Genomic DNA, 24,063 nt, shown 5'->3' with positions numbered 1-24,063 from the left:
AAATTTTATATTTAATTACATCTGTTTTATTAATTTTTTTATTAATTAAATAACATAATTGTTATTTTACTCCTTGCTTGCTTATTTTATCTACCTCATTGTATTAAAAAATAAAATTTTATGAATAATATAAAAATATATAACAATTAATATAAAATAATTAAATATTTGTATTACTTTAACAAGATCGTGAATAATTATGTATTGAATAGACAAGTTAAATAAAAATATTTAAATTTATAAACCTTAGAATTTAGTTTATATATAAAGAGGGAAAGAGATACAAAGTAGAGTTCGCAAAACAAGTGGCGCACCACCTCATCGTTTGACACTTTATTTTAGAAATATATAAATATAATGAATTGATCTTCTTTCCCACAATATCTTATTTGTCTACAGCTGATCACTGTTTTACCACTGTCTCAAACAATTATTGCACAGACGAAAAATGGATCAAATTAAAACAACTCAAACCAAAAATATTTTAAAATAATAATTCTCTCTTATCATTTTCAACTTGTTTATTTCATCTACAATATTATTTATTCCTCCCTACCTAAAAGTTATCCCGTCAGTAAAAAAAAAAATTGACAAAAAGTTAAAAATATTAAAAAGACAAGTTATCGACAAATCAAAAAACACAAAGAAATACAGTATTCACATCATTTCATTAATAACAACAAAAATATATTTCAAACAGTCATTAAAACAATTTCTTTCATAAATATTAAATTAGAGAAACCAAAATTTATAAGATATTAAAAATTTTGGATTATATTAAAGATATTAAAAAATACATTTTTATAATAAATTTATTTACTGTAATCCCAAATAAATAATTCTTATTCATTTCATACAAGTCAAAATAAGATAAAGTATCTTTGATTTTTCCAACAAAGCATTCACCTAGTTGCGGTGAGTCTGGACTAGCACGTGGTATGACATCATCTATTCTAATAAAATTCCATGTGGTACACTACCTGATTTTTTTTCTTTCCAGATGGCATAAAGAAGAATCTGCTACTAGATATTAGAAGACGTGAATGGAATGTGACAATTCCTACCAAAAGTGACAGAGAGAAGTCAATATCTGGTGTCATTTCGCATGTACATCAAATGTTACTATATTTCCGATAAAAAATTTACCAAATTCTCAATTTCATTAAGTTGAGCACCCGATTCTCCAACTCCCACGAACCTTCCACAGGTAGGCAAAATGTTGTGAATATTCATATCATTAATGAATGTGCTTCCATGATCATTTCAAGCATGGAATTAAACAAAGGACAACGTGATAATAAATTTATTGTACTCACCAAATGAACATGTGGCCTCCATTTAAAACAAAATTACCTTTTTCCTCCAAAGTTACTTCAAAATTAAAAATTAAAATATACATTATATCACTGCCAGATTTCCATGAGGAGAGTTCTTTTCTGGTTCAAAATAAATCCAAAAGAAAACACAAAGATTTGACACAGTTAAATTTTAGGAATAAGAATAAAAAAATTAAATAGAGGCCCCCGTTTAAACAGAAATACAGAGCCTTGACTAATTGTTAAAACAAAATATAAAATTTGTTATAATAATAAATTATTCCTACTGGAGAAATAGAAGTTTTAGTCTAATTATCATCTGATCATATTGTTACACAGTCCAAAACTCACTTTTTCTGACATACTGGAACCTGTTTAATAGCTGATAGCATTGTAAATCTGCATATCTGTTCCCAAATATATTCTTGTATTGAGAAACCTGTAATATCAAGAACGATGCAAGCTGCTATGCAAATACTAGTAAGCATAAATAACAGAAGACCAAGTATCGAGTTGAGGACACTGGGGATATAGAACTAATAATTTCTTCATTTCCATCCATTTATACAGAAGTTTACATGTACAAAGCAGATGACAGGATACACAATTTGAGTAATTTACTTTATCAGCTTCAAAAAAGGAGCTAAATCCTAAACTCAAGTATTGTTTACCTGAACCTTAACCAACCCAAAAAATTTCCACCATGGTTTCTAAATAACAGGAACACTACCATTCGGTTGCTGCATTGTTCCCAATGAATTTCCTACAAAAAACAGAACAAAAAACACTCGTTAACAACTTGTACCAATCATTTTCCTTCAAGCTATCACTCCAAAAATTGTCAGCTTTTTGTCAAAGCAAATCTTTCACCTCAATCCGTCCTTTAGTTAGTGATAGGCTTTTCACGATTACTTAGTTTTTCTAAATTTAGAATACCCTATAAACATGAAAAGACAACTCAATAACATATTAGATTACCTGTGTTGCTAGAAAATGAATAGGATGTTGGAAGAAAGTTGCTTCTAGTCAAACCAACATGAGTGGCTGTAGACCTTGAAACATTATCGAGAAGAAACTGATTTGACAAACCATTACTTGGCAGGCCTCCTGCTTTTAGTACGCAAACTTCTGAGCTTTTGGCAAGAATATGATCAGATTTTTGAGGAGATGATCGGCCCTATTTTTCAAAAAAAAAAAAGAACTGTATAACTTTGTTGACATGATTCGACCTATAATTGTAAATGATCAGCATTAAAAAAGAGCAAAGATTGTCACACCTCGGGCACATTGTCCAGTTGAGAAGATGAAGGGCATCTAAGAGATGAATCTTGGAATGTGACCATATCTTCAGGTGATGTCTTTGGACACAAATCAGTACGCAATTGCTCGTTTAAGTTCTGGAAGTAAAGATGGCGAAGTCTGGCACGCAGTCGATTGGTCCTTTGTGAATAAAATATCTTCGTAGCAAGGGGCGCAGGAAATTCTAATTCAACAAAAAAACGTGTTTACACAAACACCAGCTTGTATTAGAAACACTAAAATTAAAAATTAAAGGAAAAAACATTGGAGGAAAGGTCTTCCATTTTACCAGTTGCCGGAAGTTAATGACTTTCAAAACTTAAATTATATATTTTTAATACCATTCTTCGTAGTGTTTGGATGTTGCACAAGGACCTGCCCAAGGATTTTTCGGTTAGGATCTCCATGTTCTGAAGTAGTTATTTCAACCAAGTCCTTGCCTAAATGGAATCAGAATTAATTAGGTGATTCATTCCATGACCAGGTCCCCAATCGCCAAAGAGCGAACAGCATAATACAGTAAAAGTAATAGCACAGTTGTCATTAATGTCAGACTAAACATTACAAAAACCAAGGATTCACTGCGCATACATAGGAGGGCTTTGGTGGCATAAGAATATTATAAGAAAATTACTAATTTCTCTGAAAGTTAACATTGTTTAGTGTCCACAAATATAGAATTTGAGAAGTATGAAAATAACTTTCACACATTTGAGCATATATGGAAATCAGTAATAGCTTGTAACTTTTTGAGAAAAATAAATTTTAGCATCCATATTTTGGCATTCAACATGCCTTCGCTTGACACTAGAATGTTTTTAGAATGTACATGCCCAAGTTCTAGTTCACTTATAAAAATGAAATATGGTAGAACAGAATTAATAATTATGTTTTCACATCATGCAAAGACTTTTTTTAAGCTGGAGTTTATAAGGGTAAGAAACTCATTATAGGTATGTCCTGCAAGAACAACTTTTTTCATTCAACACGTATAATTGCACACTTACAAGTTATTCCATCAGTGAAACTCAGAGTTTTGGTCTCTCCAGAATCTCTTCCAGGGCTTTCTAGTACAGGTAGGTGGGTGTTTGCTCTCCTGCAATAAACATAACAGATTGGATATAAATTTAAGAGGGATGATTAACAACTCCAATAAATGGGAATAATTATCAAATTTCCTAACATAAGTTTTAAACAAATGTGTTTAACCTCTAATTATAATTTTCATTTTTTTCAATACCGTGAAGGTATAGTGGTTATGGCAGGCAATCATTCACACTGAACGACAGCCTATTTGATAATTGATTAACAACTTTTTATATCTGCAGTTTTAATAATTTTCCATTTGATAGTGGTAGTTTATTGGGGAGGGGTAATGGAAGTATTATGCAATAAATGATGCATTCAAATTTATTTTGTGTTAATCAAGAACTTATGATTAATATCTGGTAACATAGGCACACAATCAAATTAACACAACAAATATCAATATATAATCTAAGCCACAAAGTTAACCACAATGATATTAAAATAATCATACAACATGTGTGCGCAAATCAGATGAACAAAGAAAGCATACAATTTATGACGTTTTGTTGGAGGATGCATTACAGAAGCTGGGTGGTCCTTATTTCCAGGATTAATCCTGGTACCATCCATCATAGATGCTCCATCGACACAAGTAGAGTGTCCTAAGGAAATTGGAACTAAAATGAATCAAGTTTTCAAATTGATTAGCAAACCAATAGCATAGGGCATGGGAAAATAGATTTATGTAACCATAACAATAATAGTACTCCAACCAGCAAAATAAACTTGAGACATACATCAAGCAAAATAAAACCAGCAAAAAAGATCAAATATGTTTTAACAAGAGAAATTACAGTCTAAACTATCATCAATCAACATTGTATAATATTTCGAATCAATCCATCTTCAGCAATATAATGAAAGGTTTTGAACTAAACCTGTAAGCCAATGAAAAGCAAAGATCATATTCTCCTATGATCATGAGTAAAATGGTAGAGGGAGGCTAAATTTTAGTTCCATAAAAATACTCGTAAACAAACCCAGCGGCATTTGGTTGTTGAAGGTTTCAGGGAAAGTTAACACAAGTGATAGAAATAGCAAACTAATAACACCAATATGCCTTAGCTTTTGAACGAAATAATTTTAAAATACATTCAATCTTGTAAAAAATTAAAACAAGCAGTAATCATATGGTAAAATAGAATTTATAAGAAAATACATAAACTTCTGTATGAGAATTCCACTGATAATGAAGGAGAAAACTTACAAAAATAATCGGGCTTTTACCTTTAACCTTGTTTGAAAAGGGAATCACTCTGATTTGACTAATCCGGTGGGATTGTGACAAATCCGAGTCAATATTATCCATAGACCCAGACCTTCTATGCTCCCCAACGGCTGAAGCTTGGTCTATGAGGGGTTATGAGGCACAAAAAGTAATGTTACGAAAACCTAACATTAGAAAGTATTCAGAAAAAATAAAGGACTCCTTTAAAAGAAGAAATCTACTAAAGAAATCAAAGTTACTACTTAAATATGTTTATAGTCAACCTTAAATAAATAAGTTTTTTATTTTTTTATTTATTTTGGCCCCTGTATAATTTTTTTTTTGTTCGTGGTCAAAGGTTCCAAGAGATGCATACTATACTACTAGTGTTGTAATGTAATGTCACTATATGTCACCAAAAACAACTCCAAAGATTCGTAAAATAAATGATATTCATCTAGCTTAAAGTAAAAATAGGGGACTAAATACAGTGATTTAAAATTTTTGAAAGGATGAAAACCAAAGAAAAATATTTTACATGGACTGAAAAGGGATGAAAAACAAGAAAAAAAAATGGAAAAAAGAAGCATAGGAAACAAAAATTCGTTAATTTCACAGAGACTACAAAACATTCAAGCCTTTCAGAAAACATGAGTCATATACCTTCTACAAAAACAATCAGCAGAAGATTAAACTACTTATGACTAAACTTAAGATATAATAGTATAGTAACTAAAAATGTCTTAGCAATTTATTAATTAATTCATATTTTAAGGATACTAGCACAAGAAGCTGCTAACTTTTTCTTTTCCTTCCTAGGAGGTTTCAGACTCCCGGTGCTGCCATCAAACTCCAACCTAGTTTGTTCTGAGAGCTTTAATGACTGACAAAGTTCTGAAACACAGGGAGGATGGCGAAGCAAGGTTCAGTATTAGTAACCTTTTAAAGTATGGGGGACAAAAAACGAAAGCTGGTACTAAACTAGCCACACATTGACATTTGCAGTTTGAAAAGCCTCACAAAGTTCTATTATAAATACTAAAAGAAGCCAAAATTAAACCTGTATGAGCAGCAAATTGACTGTCTTTAATTGGCTTCTTGCAATTGTTGCAGCATACCTAAAAAAATATCACGCAATCAGTTATATGAATTTCTTTAGATTATACTTTCTAAAAGCTAATGCCTGGAGACGAAGATATTTACAAGTTATAACATCTAAATCAATTATATAATTACAAAGTTGGTATAAAATGCATAAACTGTTTCCAAACTGTGTCAGTTGCTCTGTGCCATCCTGGTGAATATGGCAGTAGAAAAGTAATAAAAAGAAGCAATAATCACTGAATTTAAGGTATACTAAACTATAAGAAGCAATAACAGATTATAAATATTATGCCATATAATATCCGCATGAAACCTAAGAAGAACAGGTTATACCAATAAAGAAACCACATAAAGTCTCAGGCCAGACTCTTGGCGTCCACTAGCGAACAAGAAAAAGTAGAAACATGAGGCAAACCTTACCAGCTGCAAGCCATCAGTCATGGGGCTAACACCATAGACATGCATATCTGTGATATAAAACATGTGAAGAAGCATTTTAAAAATCTCTAATACGAAATGACAATTGTACAAAGACCAAAGAACTGGAAAATGAGCACAAATTAGAAACTATACTCATAAAATTGAAATAAGACGATAATCGAAAGCCCAGAAAGAAAAAAAATTCCTCAAAACTAAACATGTTCATTTGACCATTATATGTAGTTCCACTTCGACAAAGTACTTGTCCCCGTTTCCCCCAAAAGAAAATATTTACATTTAGACTGATAAGTTTCTTAAAGAAAAAAAAATCCAGTTATTTCTCAAGTTAAAAATACAAAATCTAATTGGTCGAAGTTAACTTCACACACATAAACTAATTTATAACTCATGAGAGAGGTTAAATCCATTTACCGTCTTATTTTCTTCGTCTGTAAGTGGTTTTTTAAGAAGCTTTTTTCCAAGCAGAGACTGATTGATTATTAGAATGGCAGTCATTACCACTTATTCTTCTACCAAATAAATCACATTGGACTAAATAAATAATGAAGACTATAAATTACTTTCTACCAAGGAATATCCACAGATTGTACTACAAAAAGGTTGATTCACAAAACAAAAACACTTTAAACAACCTTCTTCCTGAAGCAAATTTGCTTCGTCCGCCTCACGTAGTTCTGTACTTATATATTCAGCAGCCGACTTCTGATAGGCAAAGTCATCTTCCAAGTCATGCACAAAGAAATGAGGTTCAATCAGACATTGAAAATGAAAGAAAAATCCATAAATTAAAGAATTTAATAAACTACACTGTCAATCTATCAGAGGTCACGGTAAGTACAATATTTATAATAAAAATAAAAAATGACTCGGTGATTTGTGATTAGATAACAATATACAAAATTATTTACATTGCCGATGCATGTATTATCTATAATCCATAATCCATAATAATTACGGGAATGCAATGTTTTTATGCATTGTCTTAGACATTTTCACCCATAAACTGGTTTTCTTTTCCTATTTACCCATTAGCTGTACTTTGTGACTTCCAGAAGCCACTAAGACATCCTCATCTGAATTTTCCCCCAATAAGTAATCTCCTAACTATGCAACTTCTGCAAGATGCTATCAATTATTAGTATTATTTCTTTTTCTTTTAACTTCTTCTCCATCTTTTTATGCATTCCAAGAAATGAATACAATCACTTCTTGTACTAGTTTATTCTATAATTAAAAAACTATTTGTTGCGTGGTATTATATTATATTATATTATATTATATTAAATATACAATATGATGACCTGAATCCAGAAAACAGTGTCAGGCATAACATGCAGCTAATAGATACGGAAGGGTAGGGTCTCTAAATACCTGCAACTGTCTGAGAAGCAAGAAGCCTTGCCATGACTCCCATTTTGCCACCATCTCCTGGGGAACATACCATTGAAAAGAGAAGATAAACCTGCATAACCGTTGAACAACGGATCATCGTCAATCCAAGAACAACACACAACATTGACGCGAAAGAGAAAAGAAACAGCGGCTAATATCGAAGCTAATGACGAATAGGAGTAGTAAGAGAGATAGCAATGAAGGAAAAAAGAAAAGCACAGAACAGACAGAAGAGAGAAAGTGGCATTGGCGAAACTTAAAGAATAATAGATCGCGAGAGGAGAATGGGCGTACCTCAGAAGCGAAAAATGACGGAATCGGTTAGGGAACGATGAGAACCCTAAAAAGAGAGGAAGAAATTAGGGAATCGGAATATAATTGAGGAATGGAGAGGAAGAGAGAGCAATGCCTGCAGAGGAAAGAGAGTAGAAGGTGATGATGACGATGAAATTGGCAATGACGGAAGAGAAACCCTAGAAGACGGAGAAGGAGAAGAATAAGATTAACCTTGTTTGTGTTTGTTTTATAGTTTTGGGGAATAAGAAAAGTTCTTCTCCTCTTCTCTGTGGAGGAGGAGAAGAGGGAGAAGGCAAAAATAAGAAGCTTTTTGAAGAAGTGGGTCGAGGTTGAGTGAAAGCGTTTTGCGTAACGCCTTCTTCTGCATCACACTGTAACTCCACAACTCCACTATACAGTCACTTCTCTTATTTATTAATATAAATTATAATTAATCTTCTTACTCTCATCTCTCCTTCTCTACTCGTGTCTTTTACCTTCCCTCCATATAAATCAAAACAATACTAACAAACTAATCATTTGCTAAACTGTCCCTAAGTCTTTGATAATTTTTTTAATTTTGGTTATAAAAAAGTTAATACCAAAATACTTTCATAAAACTGTACTTAGCACTGGTTTTCCACTTAGTTCCATCTTTAATTTTGTCTTTATATTTATAATTATGATTTATTTTAGTTTTTTTAATTGAAGTAATTTGATTTATCATTGATTTAAAATCAAATTAATAATTAAATTTACTTACTATTTATATATATATATATATATATATATATATAATTTTTATAATTTATACATAAAATCATTCTTCTTAAATTTTTCAATTATATTTTATATATTTACTTAAAAGAAATCTCTTTTTATATTTATAATTTTTAAAATGCTAAAAATAAAAATGTAAAGTGACACTTTTTATATTAAAAATATTTGTCACTTAAAATGTAAAATTTAAAAGTGATTTTTTTTATATTTTTAGAAAATTATAAATTTAAATAGAAATTTTTTTGCAAGAAAAAAAATATAAAAAATAATAATTTAAATATTTAGGTAGAATGATTTTATATATTAATTATAAAAAATAATATTTTAATATATATATATATATATATATAAATTATAATAAAATTTAATTATTAATTTGATTTTAAATTGGAAAGGTATGGAATTGCTCCGATTTAAAAAAAAAAATTGGAGGAACAGTTTAGTCTTGAATTTTTTGGTGTGTAATGACTTCATTTTGACCAACTAAGAAAACTATTTTAAAGATGTAAATTATTTTTTAATACAGTGACTATTATAATTATTCTTTTATATTTTTGTCATTATGACCATTTTTTTTGTCTTTGAAATTTTTTTCTAATGAATGACTGAGTATAAATTGAAGCAGATTTATCGATGGACCAATTTAGGAAGAAAGGAGCCGTTGTTAACGATGACTCATCAATGTAATTAGAATGATTGTTTTTTGATTTTTTTTGAATGATAGTTTATTTATGTTGATAAGAAGAACTTTTGTTCTTGTAATAAAATATTATTGTTTCTTTGTTAGATATCAATTAAAATTTTGCTGACCGTGATAAATAAACTATTCTAAGGATGTAAACTATTTTTTTAGATAGTGTCTATTATAATTATTCTTTTATCATTTGTCATTATGAACACCATTATTATTTTTTTTCCTTTGAATTTTCTTTTTCATAAAGGATTGAGAAAATTTCTGATATATTATAATTGAGCAAATATTACTTTATTTTTTTATTTCTTCTTCTATTATTATTATTACTATTATTATTATTATTATTATATAGTAACATATTATTAAGTTTTTTCCTCTCCTTAAAAATCAAACAATTTTAAGTATCTTTCTCTCTTCTCACCTCTGTCAAATCTATTCCCCTTTCATCGATAACCAAACTGTCCAAGAACGTAGCCAGAACATTATGAACAATAATCGGGGAAATTACCTAATTCTGCTCTCTGATTTTGGTTCCGAATATCAGAGCCCCTGTATAATGCTTCTCCTAAGAAGTGCAGTTCATTTCACAAACATTTCAGGAAGGTTTCCACGTATCACATATTGACATTGATTGAGTACAACCATTACAATTAACAATAGTTATCTACCGAAAAGCATGAAGGAGAACCCCATTATTTTGGAACCTCGGTCATTATACACAATTTCGCTCCTTATGCATGAATATAATATCCGACTGCCATACTGACAAGCGAAACCACACAAACAAACAAAAACGGGAAGCCCTCCTGAGCTCTTTTAATTTTCATTTTCTTCTTCATCATCTCCTAACAAAAAAAGTAAAAGGTGTCAAATATAAAAAATGGTCATTCAGCAGCTGAACATTAACAATAATTTCAAACAGGTTCCAAGCAAAGCATTCTAGAGAAACCATCTATTAGATAACTATATATACCATAACTAAATTGATTAAGAAGATAAGAAAATTAAAATCTATTGTCCATTGGAAGAGAGTAATAATTTGCTGGTCCTTTAGTTATGTTGCTGTCACAAAGAATTTGTGTTTTAAAAAGAGTTGTAGAGATGATTCGAGGTTTGGAGTTGCCGTTGTACTTATAACAAAAATCACTCACTTTTTAGGTTTACATCTTACATGGCAAGTAAAATAATGTGAGAAGATTGCAAAAATGTACCCACCTATTGTGTAAACTGTATCCATGGAGCGTATAAAAGGACTATTGAACATGAAAAATGGAACTCACGAATTTTTTTAATAGTTTATTAGGACGTAAAGTAAAATAAGAAGGTACCTACCAACTCTTGCTTGAGCAAATTTTTTTCTCGGGTGTTCCTGCGCTTCTCTTCATTCAACTTTGCGATGGTTCCTTCGGCCTGCAAAGATTATAACTGATTGTTGATTGCTTCCATCTTCTTTTAAGGTTGAACATTATTCGAAAGGTCAAATTGCATAAACATTTTACATTTTTACGAGCTTGGCAATAAGCAATCATGAGTACACTACAAGAGAAAAAGGACATTTTCAAACATAATGATAAAACATGCCCTTTTTTTTTATAAAGAAAAAAGATTGGATGAGTTGAAATTTGGAAACTCACAAAGCTAGAACATGTCTCAGAGTTGGTTGGTACTTTTATATTATATCATTCTCTAGCTCTATCTTTTGTAACATTGAGTAGTTACTGCAAGTTGTATAGAAATCCTCACCATCAACGAATAGGCGTCTAAGTTTTTTTGTCTATCATATTTCTATCTAAAACATGTTATTTTATCTTATGTCACTCTTGTTTCTTTTAAACTAAGTAAAATCCCAAGTTATATTACATGGTGTGCATAGCCTGAACATGATTTCCCCAGTCCAAACTGTCCATCAATACCCCTTGAAGCTCATAGACCAGTTCAAGTTCAAAAATCAAATATTTGTCACTGGCAGCGATATGTGAGATGATAATACATGTTAAACCATAACCAACCAACTAACGGAATACGAAACTTAAAATCAAAGTAACAGTGAGATAACTGCTAATCTAAGTCAAAAAAGTACTTATGACTAACCTCTCTTAACTTTGCATCCATTATACTCAACCTTGACTCCAATTCCTTGAAATCCTTAGGAAAACTCAATTTCTCATTACCATTAACTTGTTTCATATCCCCCTCCTTCTCAACTGGTCTTGGAACAACAGTACCCTTATCCGTTCCATCCTCCTCCAAACCCTGGGCCATTTCCAAACTTTTTTCAACCTGACAAAAGAAAGAAACAATTTGAGAGCAATGTTCTCTTTCCCGATAAATTACTAGTCTCAAACAATCTCTTCTTGACATGTAATTGAGTTATTAACTGCTGTAAATTAAAAAATTGAAACACATGTCATGTTAGTCAAGACTGTAGACAAATGGTGGTCCAGAAACATATAATAATTTCATGTAAATTATTACACGGTTTAGAATTATCTTGGTCCAAAGCAATCTTCGAGTCACATATAATCAAATTTTGTAAACTTTTTTAAATTAAAAAACGCAGTTACATATGACACAAAAATAAGACGGGAATATACAACACGTGGTGATCCAAGATCACAAATTAATTTGTCATGAATGAGAGTGATAAAGTAGGAGAAACTCACTGTAATAGGGGAAGGCATTTGGATTGGTGGATCTTGGCTGAAATCTCCATTTTCAGGGGAAGAAGATGGGCCAATGAGGACAACCCTTAGTTTCTTCTCCTCAACAAGCCTTCCACTATCTTTCACAAACTGTGAAAGCGAAGAGGGAAAGGATTAATTAATGTAAGTAAACCACACGACAAACACGGTAAGCTGAATAACATAAAGTAAAAAACATGACTGACCAGGTCAGAGGAGATGTCGTCCTCGGTTGTTCCAGCGGGGACAACCGCGCTTTGAACGAGGAACTTGTCTTTGCAGTTGAAATCCGGCGGGGCTGTGCGCTGAGCCTGCATAGTAACTACCTCCAAACCAAGAGTTGATCATTAACTGTAACAGGCTACGGGAATTGAAAAGCAAGAGAAGTGTAGTAGTGGATACCGGTGAAATCACATGTTCCGTGGGGTTGGACAATGCCGACGGTTGGCCTGACGCAGTATTTCTTGGGCGACGTCGTTTTGACCTGAATTGCAAATAACGATGAGCGAATCGTTGAATTGGGATGAAAAAAGTTAGGAGTGGATTGAGTACTAAGTAGCACCTTGAAGGCAACATGATGAGAAGCGTGGTTGGCGAGACGAACCACGCAGGAACTCTGTTTCTTCAATTCAACTGCGTGTGTGTGAGAGAGAGAGAGAGAGCGTGAGGAAGCGAAAGGAGAGGAGGAGCGGCGGAGAGAGAACGGAAAACTTACAGCGGAAAGTGATGTCAGAAGGATGGATTAGGAGAAGGTCCGTGGCCATGTGAAGGATGCAGAATGAGAATGAATGGGGAGAGTGGTGCAGAACAGAGAAAGCGAGAATGGGAAAAAGAGAGAGAAAAGGCACAGCTTTGCATTGTTGTTGTGTTGTGTTGGTTACGTGGGGTGGGGGGACGGTGTGGGACTACGACACACTGCTTGTAACTTAACCTCTTTCCTCTCCGACCTCACCTTCTCGCTCTTCTTTCCTTTCTCTTTTTTTCAAAAATGCCAACTTTTACAAATCAGAATTGTACCAAACACGCCATCTTCTTTACTCCTCCGTTATTTTATTTTATTTTATTTTACCAATATTTTCCTATTTAATTGACTGCCTTTGACTCACCGAATTAACCAAATATTTAAATTACGTGTTTTTTTATTTTCTTACTTTTTTTTGTCTTATATTGTTCTTACATTTCTTTATTTTTACGTTTCACTTCTTGCTTTATTACACTATCTATGCCTTCTCTTTTCCTTTTTTATTATTACACCAGAAAATTTGCACAGGTACATAAATTACTGTGATAATTTACATACGTACCTAACTGATTTTAAATTTAATAATGTCGTTGAAAGTTACCTATTCAATCGTAGGTTATAACTTAATGTTAAAATCGGTTCGGTATGTTAAATTGTCAGAAATACAATCAATATGGTATATCTATTTTATATTAATTATAATTATATCTAATACAATAATCAATCTATATCAAACAATAAAATAACTTAAATTGTAGTCTTGTTAAAAAATATTAAAACAGAGACAATTATTTACACTTTCAAATAAATAAAAAATCCTATTTATTTCTAATTTTTATAAATTGTATAGGCCTCTATTTTTAATATACTCATTCGTCTTTATCAATATCGGAAAAAACTCTGAATAATTATTTTATTAATAGAAAAATAAAATAAATACAAAAAAATATATTTATTAATAGAGAAATAAAATAAACACAAAAAAATATATACACAACATATTCATGCCCTTTATAAGCAAACTTCACAACACTCTTATTAAAAGAATAAACAAATAAAAAGAATAGTCAAATATAGTTTTAAGTGTCTTTAATTTGGAACAAGAAATATCATGGACTTAGAATTCATTATATAGTCACTAGGTTGTCCCAGGTGATGTGAAACTTTTCAAAACATGTTATTTTCATCAGTCCAACAATAAATAATGATTTGTTTTGTAAAATACATAAAAGCTAAATTAAATTATGAGTATAATGTAAAATTTACATAAAAAAAAAAGGTTACCTTGTTATAATCATTTTTAATATTGTTTACCACCACGAGACTTTCAATATATCACATAGTAGTCACCTTCATGACTATAAGGTTACATATTACACTAAAACCAATACCATTTGTATTAGTAGTTTAAAATGAGATTTTCAAATTCAATACCATATGAAGAACAAGATAGGAATTACTCATGGTATATTCCATCTTGCATTAATACTTTAACCTGTGTATTTTTCATCCAATGTAGTGTATGAGTTGAACATACTATTAATGATTAAAAGATGGAAAAATATTAGTGCAATTAAGTACTCTTTGAAAATTCAATGTTAAGTATTTATTAATCAATAGTGTAATCTAAATAATAAAAAAACAAACACTAAAATGTGATTTACTTGGTTTAGAAGTGTAAAACAATAATGTATAGAAAATACTTTAAAAGATATAATTTCTTCCAAAAGCTCTAGAAAATTTCCACTCTACCTTTTTTGTGTGAACCCAAATTAACAATAAAAACAAATATGTTAAACAAATACATTCTTATTATATAATTAAACTACACTAATTAATTTAAGTGAAACCCACCGAAAGGTAAAAGATAAGACTCAAAATATGAAGGAAAGGATTTGGTCATCCCACCAAATATCAGTATAAAGTTACTCCTAGAAAAAGTGAAGGACATTTTACTCTCTTACTTTCGCTTTTGAAATAATTATAACAACTATAAATTAAAAAATATATATATATATATCGAAGGATAATGTGGGGTATTAACAATAATCTTTTATAAGCAATTTTACACTTTTTTTTAGGAGTTTTGTTTTTCATACGTGTTTATTTTGTATTTGAGATCATTTTAAATTATGTGCTCAAAAGAAGTGACAAGTCTGACGTTGAAAAGGATTAACTTTTTTATCTGTATCTTTATCTTCTTCTTTTCGTCATCACTTTTCTTTTCGTGACTGGAAAATGGTAGGGTCGAAACCATAGGTAAAAAAGAAGAAAAAAATAGGGAAGAAAGATGCAAAATCATCCAATGAGAGGTTATTTGATTTAAAAAATTTTAATATACTTTATATGGGCAACTTTTTCAAGGATATTTCCTAGTGTTTAAGGATAACCATAGATAATAATTGTTAACCATGTATTTGTGTCATTATATAAGTTAAATATATGTATGTGTCAAATAAGATTTTAAGATATTGTCTGAATAATTTATATTTTTTTGACATCTTTCAATTTAGATGTTAATTTGAATGCTGTTTAACACGTAATTATTTTTTAACGTTGGTTAAAAAAATTATAGTTTTTTTTTTAAAAAATTTGAAACTAGAAAGTATCAAATTTTATACGAATTCCATGCTTAAATGTGAAAATATTCGAAGAGTTTCCTCATCTAACCACGTTTAAATATAAAAATGAAGTTATATATTAAACTGATTGATTGCTATCCTCATAGATAGTTCTAAGGGAACTTATATTATGTTCATAATTAAACTTTATTAAGATCACAAGAGAATGATATAATTATGGAAGAAACAATATGTTTTGGAGTATTAGCTTATTCCAATTAAATCGTTTAAATTATATTACCCTTAAATCGTTTAAATTATATTACAATTAAATCGTCTAAATTAAACTATATGTTTGATGAAAATTTGTCAATTTCCGTATAATTGTGTGAATGATGTACTGTTTATTTTAATCTAACTAGTTGACAAATGATTACTCGTAATCAAATTTAAAAATTTAGGCATGACTTTCCCTTCACTGATCAGAATGACGTGGTAAATAATTCAACAGTGAATATGACATTTAAACTATTTATTTATTAATCATATATTTTATTAAAAAAATTATTGATGTAAGAGATTTTACATAAATTATAAGTAAGTCTAATTTACAATAAATATCTGAAAATAATATTTATCTTATAAGTGACTTTAATTTAATTTATATTAGAATCTAATTTAGTAAATTTGTTAGACATATTACATTACATACTATTTACTTATCCATAAATATTTAATCTCATTTTATGTGTATTGTGAAAAAAATATATTAAATATTTCGTATTAACTAAAAATTAAAACAATTAATTTTATAAAACGAGTTAAACTTAAATTGTGGTCCTAATAGCATATAAAAATATATAAAAATATTGTTCAGATAAAAAAGAAGTTGAGTGGGTGAAAATATAGTAAACTATTTACTATTTAATCAAGATATTGTAAGCTTCAAAATTGCCTTAATTACTTTTTTTTTTGTTTATCTATTATTTTCACGAGCTAGTAAATCTAAATGAAATTGAACTTAAATGTTTTAAAAATATTTTTAAAATGAAAAAAAAAACAATGAATAAGAAAATAGATGAGTTGAAAATAAGCATCACTAGGGAACATAAACACAGTGACAAAGAAAATAGGTGAAGGAAGTGTTAGATGTCCAAATCCTGATATCTCTATGAAATCTCAACCGTCCATTCATTTTAAATTTGGCAACAAAGGTTGTCGTAGCCCTGAAAGAGTTCTGGACGGTGCATACAAAGTGGTGTGAACGTACTCATGGATGTTCTGAATTTAGGAAAAACCCATGTTTACTTGGTCGGAATTTTTTCTTTTTATTAGCAACCAAATATTTAAGAATATTATTGGATGAATAATTTAAAATTAAACTCTTGTCAATTAAAAAAATAGATACAAAAACAGTTAAAAAGGTTGAAATATAAAATTCAACAAAAGTCTCAATTGTTACAAGAACGGTCACCAATGTTTTAATAATGAAGAAAGGACGAACCCTATTAGGATTCCGGAAATCACGATACAAACTATATATAAATTATAATTGTCACGTGAGTTTTTACTAATTACAACCTCTAAATTTAAATGAATATTTTCACATGTTAACGCCCGAATCAACAATCATCGTAATTACAAAATAATTGTTTATTTAAAATACTTCATATCATGAGTTTGCATGTTGACTGTATTTAGTAGTTCCTATATTTATGCGATTTTTTTAATTATAATTATTTTTAAAGAGACAAATAACTATTAACACTATAAATTTAGTGAATAAAATGATAAATATCTAACATTTAAACTTGTGAAATATAAAATGGTAAAAACGTGACTACGATTAAAATGACAGTTACGACTAACTTAAGATTTTAATTTTTTTTTTCTGAAAATAAAAATGTGGAAGAGAATGAAAATAAAATTATACACTAAGTCTATCCTTTTTTTAGTAATAAAACAGTAATTACGCACTGATATCTAAACTGACTCAATTAACTAGCGCCAACTAATACCAGTAGTAATTAAGAATATATCAAGTGATTGATATTTTTTAATGTGTAAAATAGATTTTGTTCAATTTCTTTCAATGCTGGTTATAGTTATCATAAGTACTTACATAAATTTAAGTATAGTAAATAAACTCAATGAAAAAAAGTGTAAAGAATACACATTCTTAAAATGTACAAAATTAAAATATCATTTACTGAATATGGCATGAAACTGATAATAATTTAATAATTTTCCATAAACTTTAAACTATGTAATAAAAAGGAAAATGTTTCTGTATTTCTAAATCAATTACTAATACTTTTTTAGCTGGAGATTCGATCATAAACTAAGGGTTCAAGAAAATCACAGAGATGATAGATAATGAATGTGTTAGCTTGGTGAACCAAACAAAGAAAAAGGAAACCCAGATTGGTGGGGAACGAACAAATAAAACAGTTTCTTCCAAATCCCACGTGCCGTTCCTCGAAAGTATCGAAGCGAGGTTTAAAACCACCGCAATTAACACTGTTTCACATGCTTTTCCTATAAATACACCCATCACATTGTCCCTTTCTTCCATCATTTCTGAAACAAGAAACGTTCGCACCTCGTAATCTACGTCCTTCGATCCAGATCGCTCTCTCAGTCTCTCAAATGGCTTCCATCATGCGATCTTCCATGTCCCTGGCAGCTCTTTCCAATCAAGCTCTGGTATATATATCTAGAAATATTCAAATCTCTTATCTTCCTCTTTTTATTTCACTTGTATTCAAACTGTTCGATCAATTGATATGTTCGAATCTATCTGTTTCTTTCATGTTATATCATTTGCTTTTGCATGTCTTCATTACTAAATCATCTTTTTTTATCACCTTTACAATTCATAGACGATTTTACATGTCGGTCGAACTTGGTCCAAGACTTATTTTCCTTTGACACACTATTTTTTTGTTTTCATCTATTTGTTATGCAAGTATAATAATGGATTTCTAGCAGCTGACTAGAGGTCTTGGATTTTTTTTCTATACTTTATTTCAACAGAAGATTTGTTTTTTTATGCATGTTTTTGGTATAAAATCTGGTTGAAATATCATGTAAAGTGATCTCAGGTAAATGTTTAGATGTGATGTTTGTTTTTATCGCTTCATTAATTGATTTATTTGGTAACTTTTGGGTTGGATAAAAAATATCATGATAAGTTTACTGCTGAAGTTGTACTTGGAATAAAAACATACAGGGATCATTTCACTTCAAAACAATTTCAACCAAAATAATTTTTTTTTTCATAAAGTTTCACGTTGACGAAAAGCATCAAAAGATTATTTCACTTCAAAACCAATTTTAATCAAATGTACACTATTTTACAGAAGCAACTCATTCTAAAATGGGTATATATTTTATTGTAACCATGTTACTAGAACAAATTATTACTACCTTTGTTTGGGTTTCTTTTCTCGATCATATATTTTCGATTCTCTAGATTCAAATGCCAGATCCTGATTAAGAGGGCCAAACTTACATATTTTATAGCAATGGTATGCCAGCTTCCTGGTGCTTTTATGTTTTCTTAATTTAGTTGTCTTAAACCTCTTTTTAAGATTCTTCTTATTTTCTAGTCAAAATCTTCCTCAACAACTCAATCTGCCCTTGGAAATAAAACATCTCATTGTTTATGAGTTTCAATTATACATGGTAGAGACATACTGAATTTATAGTTGACTTCATTATTGCTTGCTTTATGCTAAAAAATAAACTGCTCTTGTGTAGTATTTTATGGTTTCTTCCGTTTATATTATATTGCTTGGACTCATCTAGTTCTTGTTGGATAAAAGCAGGTCTCTGGCACCAGGACTTCCAACCCAAATTCAGTTTCCCTTTCAATTAACGGGAGGAATTTCCCATCCATTACATTGCAACCCAGAGGACGTCGGTTTCAATTTAGATGCGCGGTAAAATTTGCAGCCAAAAACCCATATTTTACCATGTCCCAGAAATGGAATCCTCTGACTTGATTTACTCTGGCTTTTTTCAATCTTTTTGTTTAATATTCTAAATGCTTAAACAAATTTTGGATTGGGGAGAATACAGACTTCATCCTTAGCTTCTTTTGCTATTGAAATTTGATCTTATACTAAACTATTCATTGGGGGCAGATACTGCTGTTAAGTCGTTAAAATTCACAGTATTTTCAGTATTGAATTATCTGTTGCCTTATGCTCGTAATTTTTAATTATGTGCTTGAAACTACTGATATCCATAAAAAGGCTCTGGCTTATGTCGCACGAGCTATAGAAGATTATATAACCATCAAAGTTTTATGTCATGCAGGCAAAACCAGAGACAGTGAAGAAGGTGTGTGACATAGTCAAGAAGCAATTGGCTCTGTCAGAGGATTCAACTGTTACAGGAGAGTCTAAATTTGCTGCACTTGGAGCTGATTCTCTTGACACGGTACTTTAATATTGATCTACCAATCTATGCATACTATGGATTGCTTTCGTGGTATAAATCACGCTTTGAAATCAAGCTGTTGATTAATAAATATATAAAATTTGTTAGTTTTCTCTACAATTGACTGGATGTACCACCTGTTTGTTATTTGAACTATACTCATTTGAGATCTTATTTTCTCCTGTTAGTGCTTTTATTTTATTTTTCTCTTTCTCTGTAATGACATATGAGCCTACATAAAACGGTGTGTATGGATATCATTCTTTTTTAGATGGTGGCTAGTGGCTACTCATTTTCCTCAAGTATTTACTGATCTAAAAGCAGAGCACTCTGTTCAATGTTAATGATAAAATGCATGAAGTTGTTTATATAGTTCTTACCCAACTATTGCTGTGTGCTTCTTTGAACTACCGCATGATGCTAAACTATGATCTTGTGTGACATATCGAAACACAATATCCGTGGCTTAAGTTTGATGATCTTTTACTTTATCATTTGAGACTTGCTCTTCAATCTGTGCAGGTTGAGATTGTGATGGGACTCGAGGAGGAATTTGGTATCACTGTGGAAGAAGACAGCGCCCAGAGCATCGTCACCGTTCAAGATGCAGCTGAAATGATTGATAAGCTTCTTGAAAACAAGGCTTAAACTAGTAAAGAAAACATGAGTATCCGTTTGGAATTTTTTCGCTATTTTTATTGAAGGGGTTTATATGTTTTAGTTTTTATCAACTGTATTAGACTTTTGATTGTTCTTCAAGTATTTCTGGATTGCATAGAGGGACTACTCTAATAATAGTTTCAATTTTATACGGTGCCCCGTTGAATCAAATTGCTCCTCAAAATCTCTTTATGTCAATTACTCAAATTTCTAATCTGAATTTGTTACAATTTAAATTGAATTCCTTTTTCAGTTAAGGATCAAAATAATTATTTTTAAAAGTGTTAAAAAATAATTTTTCATTGAAAAATTTACCAATAGTTTTACAATCAAAATTTTATATAATCGTATCTTAAAAACTCATAAATTAATATTTCAGTTAAATATTTTACTTCAATATTTTAACACTAAAAGTAGTTATTATTTGTGGTAGGAGATCATCCAAATTAGTGAAATACCTTTGAGTCACTATTATTAACTTTTTTGAAAACCAACATAATATATTTAAAGTTTATATATTTTATTATTATTATTATTATTATTATTAATACAATAAAAAATTAATATATAATTTAATTATAATTATAAAAAAAATCATATATATCTAATAGCTTTTTCTTATGTTTTTAAATTATTGAATTCAACAATAATTAAGAAAAAAACTTAAACTTTCAGTCATATTTTATGTAAATAATTATATTATTTATAAAAAATTTATTTTCTATTTTATTTTATAATCTTATTTAACAATAAAAATATTATTTCTGTTTACACAAAATGTACGTCTTATTCTTATCCAATATCGTCATATAAATAAATTTTTCAAATTTAAATAACTAAGGTATTAATAATAAATAATAAAGTACTGAAGTTAAAATTTTAAATTAAGTTTTTATTAAAAATGATATTAACAATATAGTTTCCGAATTATTAATTAATAGGATAATAATAAATATATTTATATTTTTTAAATTCAATAAATAATTAAATTTTATTTATAATTAAATTAAATTTCTTAAAAATTATAAAAATATTATAATTTTAATAAGTAATCTTAACAAAAATAATTCTGAGGGAGGCATGCTCCTTATGACCACCTAAGGTCCGTCCTGATTACTTGGTTATTTTTTTAAAATAAGTTGCTTGTCAAATATATCTTTTCCAAAAATTTCTACCAAAAATATTTTATATAGTTTTAAAGTAAAATATGTATAATATTATCAAAACAAAAGAAAAATGGCTAGAATTTTAGTTTAGTTGGTTCTATAGAAGATTTTGGATTAGAAAATTCCAATTCTCTTATGAAATTAAATTCATCTCTATTAACATAAAAAAAAATTAAAAAACTAAATATTTTTATTGAGTCAAATTTAAAAATATTTCCAAAAAATCAATAAAACAAAAAATGCTTTAATATAAAAAGAAAATCTAACAATACTCTAATGTAAAAAGAAAATCTAACAATACTCTAATATAAAAAGAAAATCTAATAATACTCTAATATAAAAGAAAATCTCCTAACACTCTTCACTAATTCGTTCTACTTCAGCTGGTTTGACAAATTTCTTCCAATAAGAGTGATTCTGCCACACAACATGCATTTCTTCGATGGGAACTCCCTTAGTCTCTGGGAGAAGACGGTTAATGAATATGCTCATAACAACAACAAAGAATGCGAAAAAGATGAACAATCCAAACTTCATGTGACAAAGCATTGTGGTGAAAATTTGCGCAATGATAAACGTAAAGATCATGTTCACGGAGACATTGATACTTTGTGCCGCTGAACGCACCTCAAGAGGAAAAATCTCACTCGGCACCAACCACCCTAAAGGGCCCCAAGACCAAGCAAATCCTGCCACATACACACATATGCCACACACAACCACTATAGCATACCACTTTGGCAATATTCCTGGGTTTCCATCAAGTCCAAATTTGAACATAATTGCCAGAGTTATTGCAATCTGTTTCAAACCAAATCAAAAACAACAAATTAATCACATTATACTAGTAAAATAACATTAAAATCCCGTTTAAAATGAAGGTTACCTGACAAATAAACATTTGTATTCCTCCTTCCAAGAAAAGAGTTCGTCTCCCAAACTTGTCAACTGTGAAAATGGAGACAAGAGTGGCAATGGCGTTACATCCTCCAGTGATCATGGCAGACATGAGTGAAGCACTGGCTCCAAACCCAATGGTTTTAAACAAAACAGGAGCATAAAATACAATCACATTCATGCCAGTAAGTTGCTGAAAGAAGGGAATGGCTATGGCAAATGTGAGTTGAGGCCTATATTGTCTTTTCAACAAAGAGACCCAAGGATGTTTCACTGCTTTGGAGGCTTCACTTGCTGCCACAAGATCCTCAAACTCTTGCTCTACATCTGTAGTTCCTCGAATCTTGATAAGTTCTATTTTGGCCTTCTCATCATGGCCACGTGCGATCAAAGAGCTTGGTGAATCAGGAAGAAAGACGGAACCGAGCATGATCATTAAGGCAGGAATTCCTGCACAACCTAAGCTATAACGCCACCCTTGTCCGTTCTCCATTTGAGCAAAGATGTAATTGAGAATATTGGCCACAAATATTCCAATAGTGATCGCCAACTGAAACATCATGTTAAGTGCTCCTCTATACTTGTGAGGAGCAACCTCAGATACATATATTGGCACAGACTGCAAACAGAAAAATACAACATAAATTAATTATTCATAGCATAAGTAATATCAAAAGAATTAATTACAATTTATTAAAAATAATTCATCATATTGTTAATAATAATTTATCAAAATAAAAGTATAAATAGATATAGAAACATATAAGTATATATTACCTGATTGGCGCATCCGATTCCGAAACCAAGAAACATGCGACCAAGTATGAGCATGGTAACATTTTGGGCAAAAGCATTAAACAGAGCACCTACAAGAAAGAGCACACCCCCCAAGAACATGGTAAGACGCCTCCCAAAAAGCCGAGTGATGTAGGATGCCAACACTGATGCAAACAGAGCGGCCAAATATAGAGACGATGTGAACAGCGTCAATGTCTGACTATCAAATTTACAGTACTGATTATCTGAGGGCTTTACATTGTTTTCCTTTTCATACACTTCTGGGAAGAACTTCTTCAAGAAAGGATCCATGGAAGTCACACCACCTGCAGATTTTGATGTGAGTAATGAACAAAACAATAAGAATGAGTGGATAGTTAGATTGATACAGATTGAACGTACCTGATATACCGAGATCATAACCGAATATCAATCCACCAAATGCAGCAACAAAACAGGTCCAGAAAACTCTGCCAGTCAACTTTCCTGGATAGTTCTTTCCAGGAGAACCAGTTGCGATGAAACCACCAGCCAT

General features: G+C 30.3%; 4 protein-coding genes across 10 annotated transcripts; 1 reads left to right on the top strand and 3 right to left on the bottom strand.

Annotated features, from left to right (window-relative positions):
* Window positions 1-1,845: 1,845 nt before the first annotated feature.
* On the bottom strand, window positions 1,846-8,544 carry LOC114189193 (uncharacterized). Of its 5 annotated transcripts, none has more exons than XM_028077902.2 (14): window positions 8,356-8,544; window positions 8,143-8,257; window positions 7,828-7,918; window positions 7,089-7,175; window positions 6,436-6,482; window positions 5,972-6,029; window positions 5,692-5,805; window positions 4,932-5,054; window positions 4,195-4,321; window positions 3,623-3,711; window positions 2,957-3,055; window positions 2,594-2,799; window positions 2,295-2,493; window positions 1,846-2,079 (listed from the first exon to the last, which is right to left on the bottom strand). In XM_028077902.2, the coding sequence occupies exons 3-14, from the start codon at window positions 7,898-7,900 to the stop codon at window positions 2,027-2,029; spliced, it is 1,275 nt and encodes a 424-aa protein (XP_027933703.1). In that variant the 5' UTR covers window positions 7,901-7,918; window positions 8,143-8,257; window positions 8,356-8,544; the 3' UTR covers window positions 1,846-2,026. The 5 variants fall into 5 exon arrangements, with proteins under 5 accessions (XP_027933703.1, XP_027933707.1, XP_027933705.1 ...); XM_028077906.2 differs by having other exon boundaries at window positions 4,195-4,306; XM_028077904.2 differs by having other exon boundaries at window positions 8,143-8,188; window positions 8,258-8,534.
* Window positions 8,545-10,152: 1,608 nt separating this feature from the next.
* Window positions 10,153-13,215, bottom strand: LOC114187254 (vesicle-associated protein 1-3-like). Of its 2 annotated transcripts, none has more exons than XM_028075449.2 (8): window positions 12,995-13,215; window positions 12,842-12,912; window positions 12,682-12,763; window positions 12,486-12,601; window positions 12,262-12,390; window positions 11,690-11,878; window positions 10,931-11,008; window positions 10,153-10,440 (listed from the first exon to the last, which is right to left on the bottom strand). In XM_028075449.2, exons 1-8 carry the CDS (start codon window positions 13,041-13,043, stop codon window positions 10,330-10,332), a joined length of 825 nt encoding a protein of 274 aa, XP_027931250.1. In that variant the 5' UTR covers window positions 13,044-13,215; the 3' UTR covers window positions 10,153-10,329. The 2 variants fall into 2 exon arrangements, with proteins under 2 accessions (XP_027931250.1, XP_027931249.1); XM_028075448.2 differs by having other exon boundaries at window positions 10,153-10,443; window positions 12,995-13,205.
* Window positions 13,216-18,042: 4,827 nt separating this feature from the next.
* Window positions 18,043-20,859, top strand: LOC114187078 (acyl carrier protein 1, chloroplastic-like). 2 transcript variants are annotated; one of them, XM_028075205.1, is made up of 4 exons: window positions 18,043-18,288; window positions 19,413-19,526; window positions 19,906-20,028; window positions 20,551-20,859. In XM_028075205.1, exons 1-4 carry the CDS (start codon window positions 18,232-18,234, stop codon window positions 20,674-20,676), a joined length of 420 nt encoding a protein of 139 aa, XP_027931006.1. In that variant the 5' UTR covers window positions 18,043-18,231; the 3' UTR covers window positions 20,677-20,859. The 2 variants fall into 2 exon arrangements, with proteins under 2 accessions (XP_027931006.1, XP_027931005.1); XM_028075204.2 differs by having other exon boundaries at window positions 18,108-18,288; window positions 19,410-19,526.
* Window positions 20,860-22,140: 1,281 nt separating this feature from the next.
* On the bottom strand, window positions 22,141-24,063 carry LOC114188603 (sugar transport protein 1-like). The gene is made up of 4 exons (XM_085674743.1): window positions 23,931-24,063; window positions 23,529-23,854; window positions 22,741-23,370; window positions 22,141-22,655 (listed from the first exon to the last, which is right to left on the bottom strand). The coding sequence occupies exons 1-4, from the start codon at window positions 24,061-24,063 to the stop codon at window positions 22,206-22,208; spliced, it is 1,539 nt and encodes a 512-aa protein (XP_085530869.1). The 3' UTR covers window positions 22,141-22,205.

This window comes from Vigna unguiculata, chromosome 6 (genome assembly GCF_037176805.1).
Source record: "Vigna unguiculata cultivar grain cowpea cultivar isolate G323 ecotype 2 chromosome 6, ASM3717680v1, whole genome shotgun sequence".
Classification (NCBI taxonomy): Eukaryota; Viridiplantae; Streptophyta; class Magnoliopsida; order Fabales; family Fabaceae; genus Vigna; species Vigna unguiculata.
This window is presented reverse-complemented; position numbering and strand designations above follow the sequence as displayed.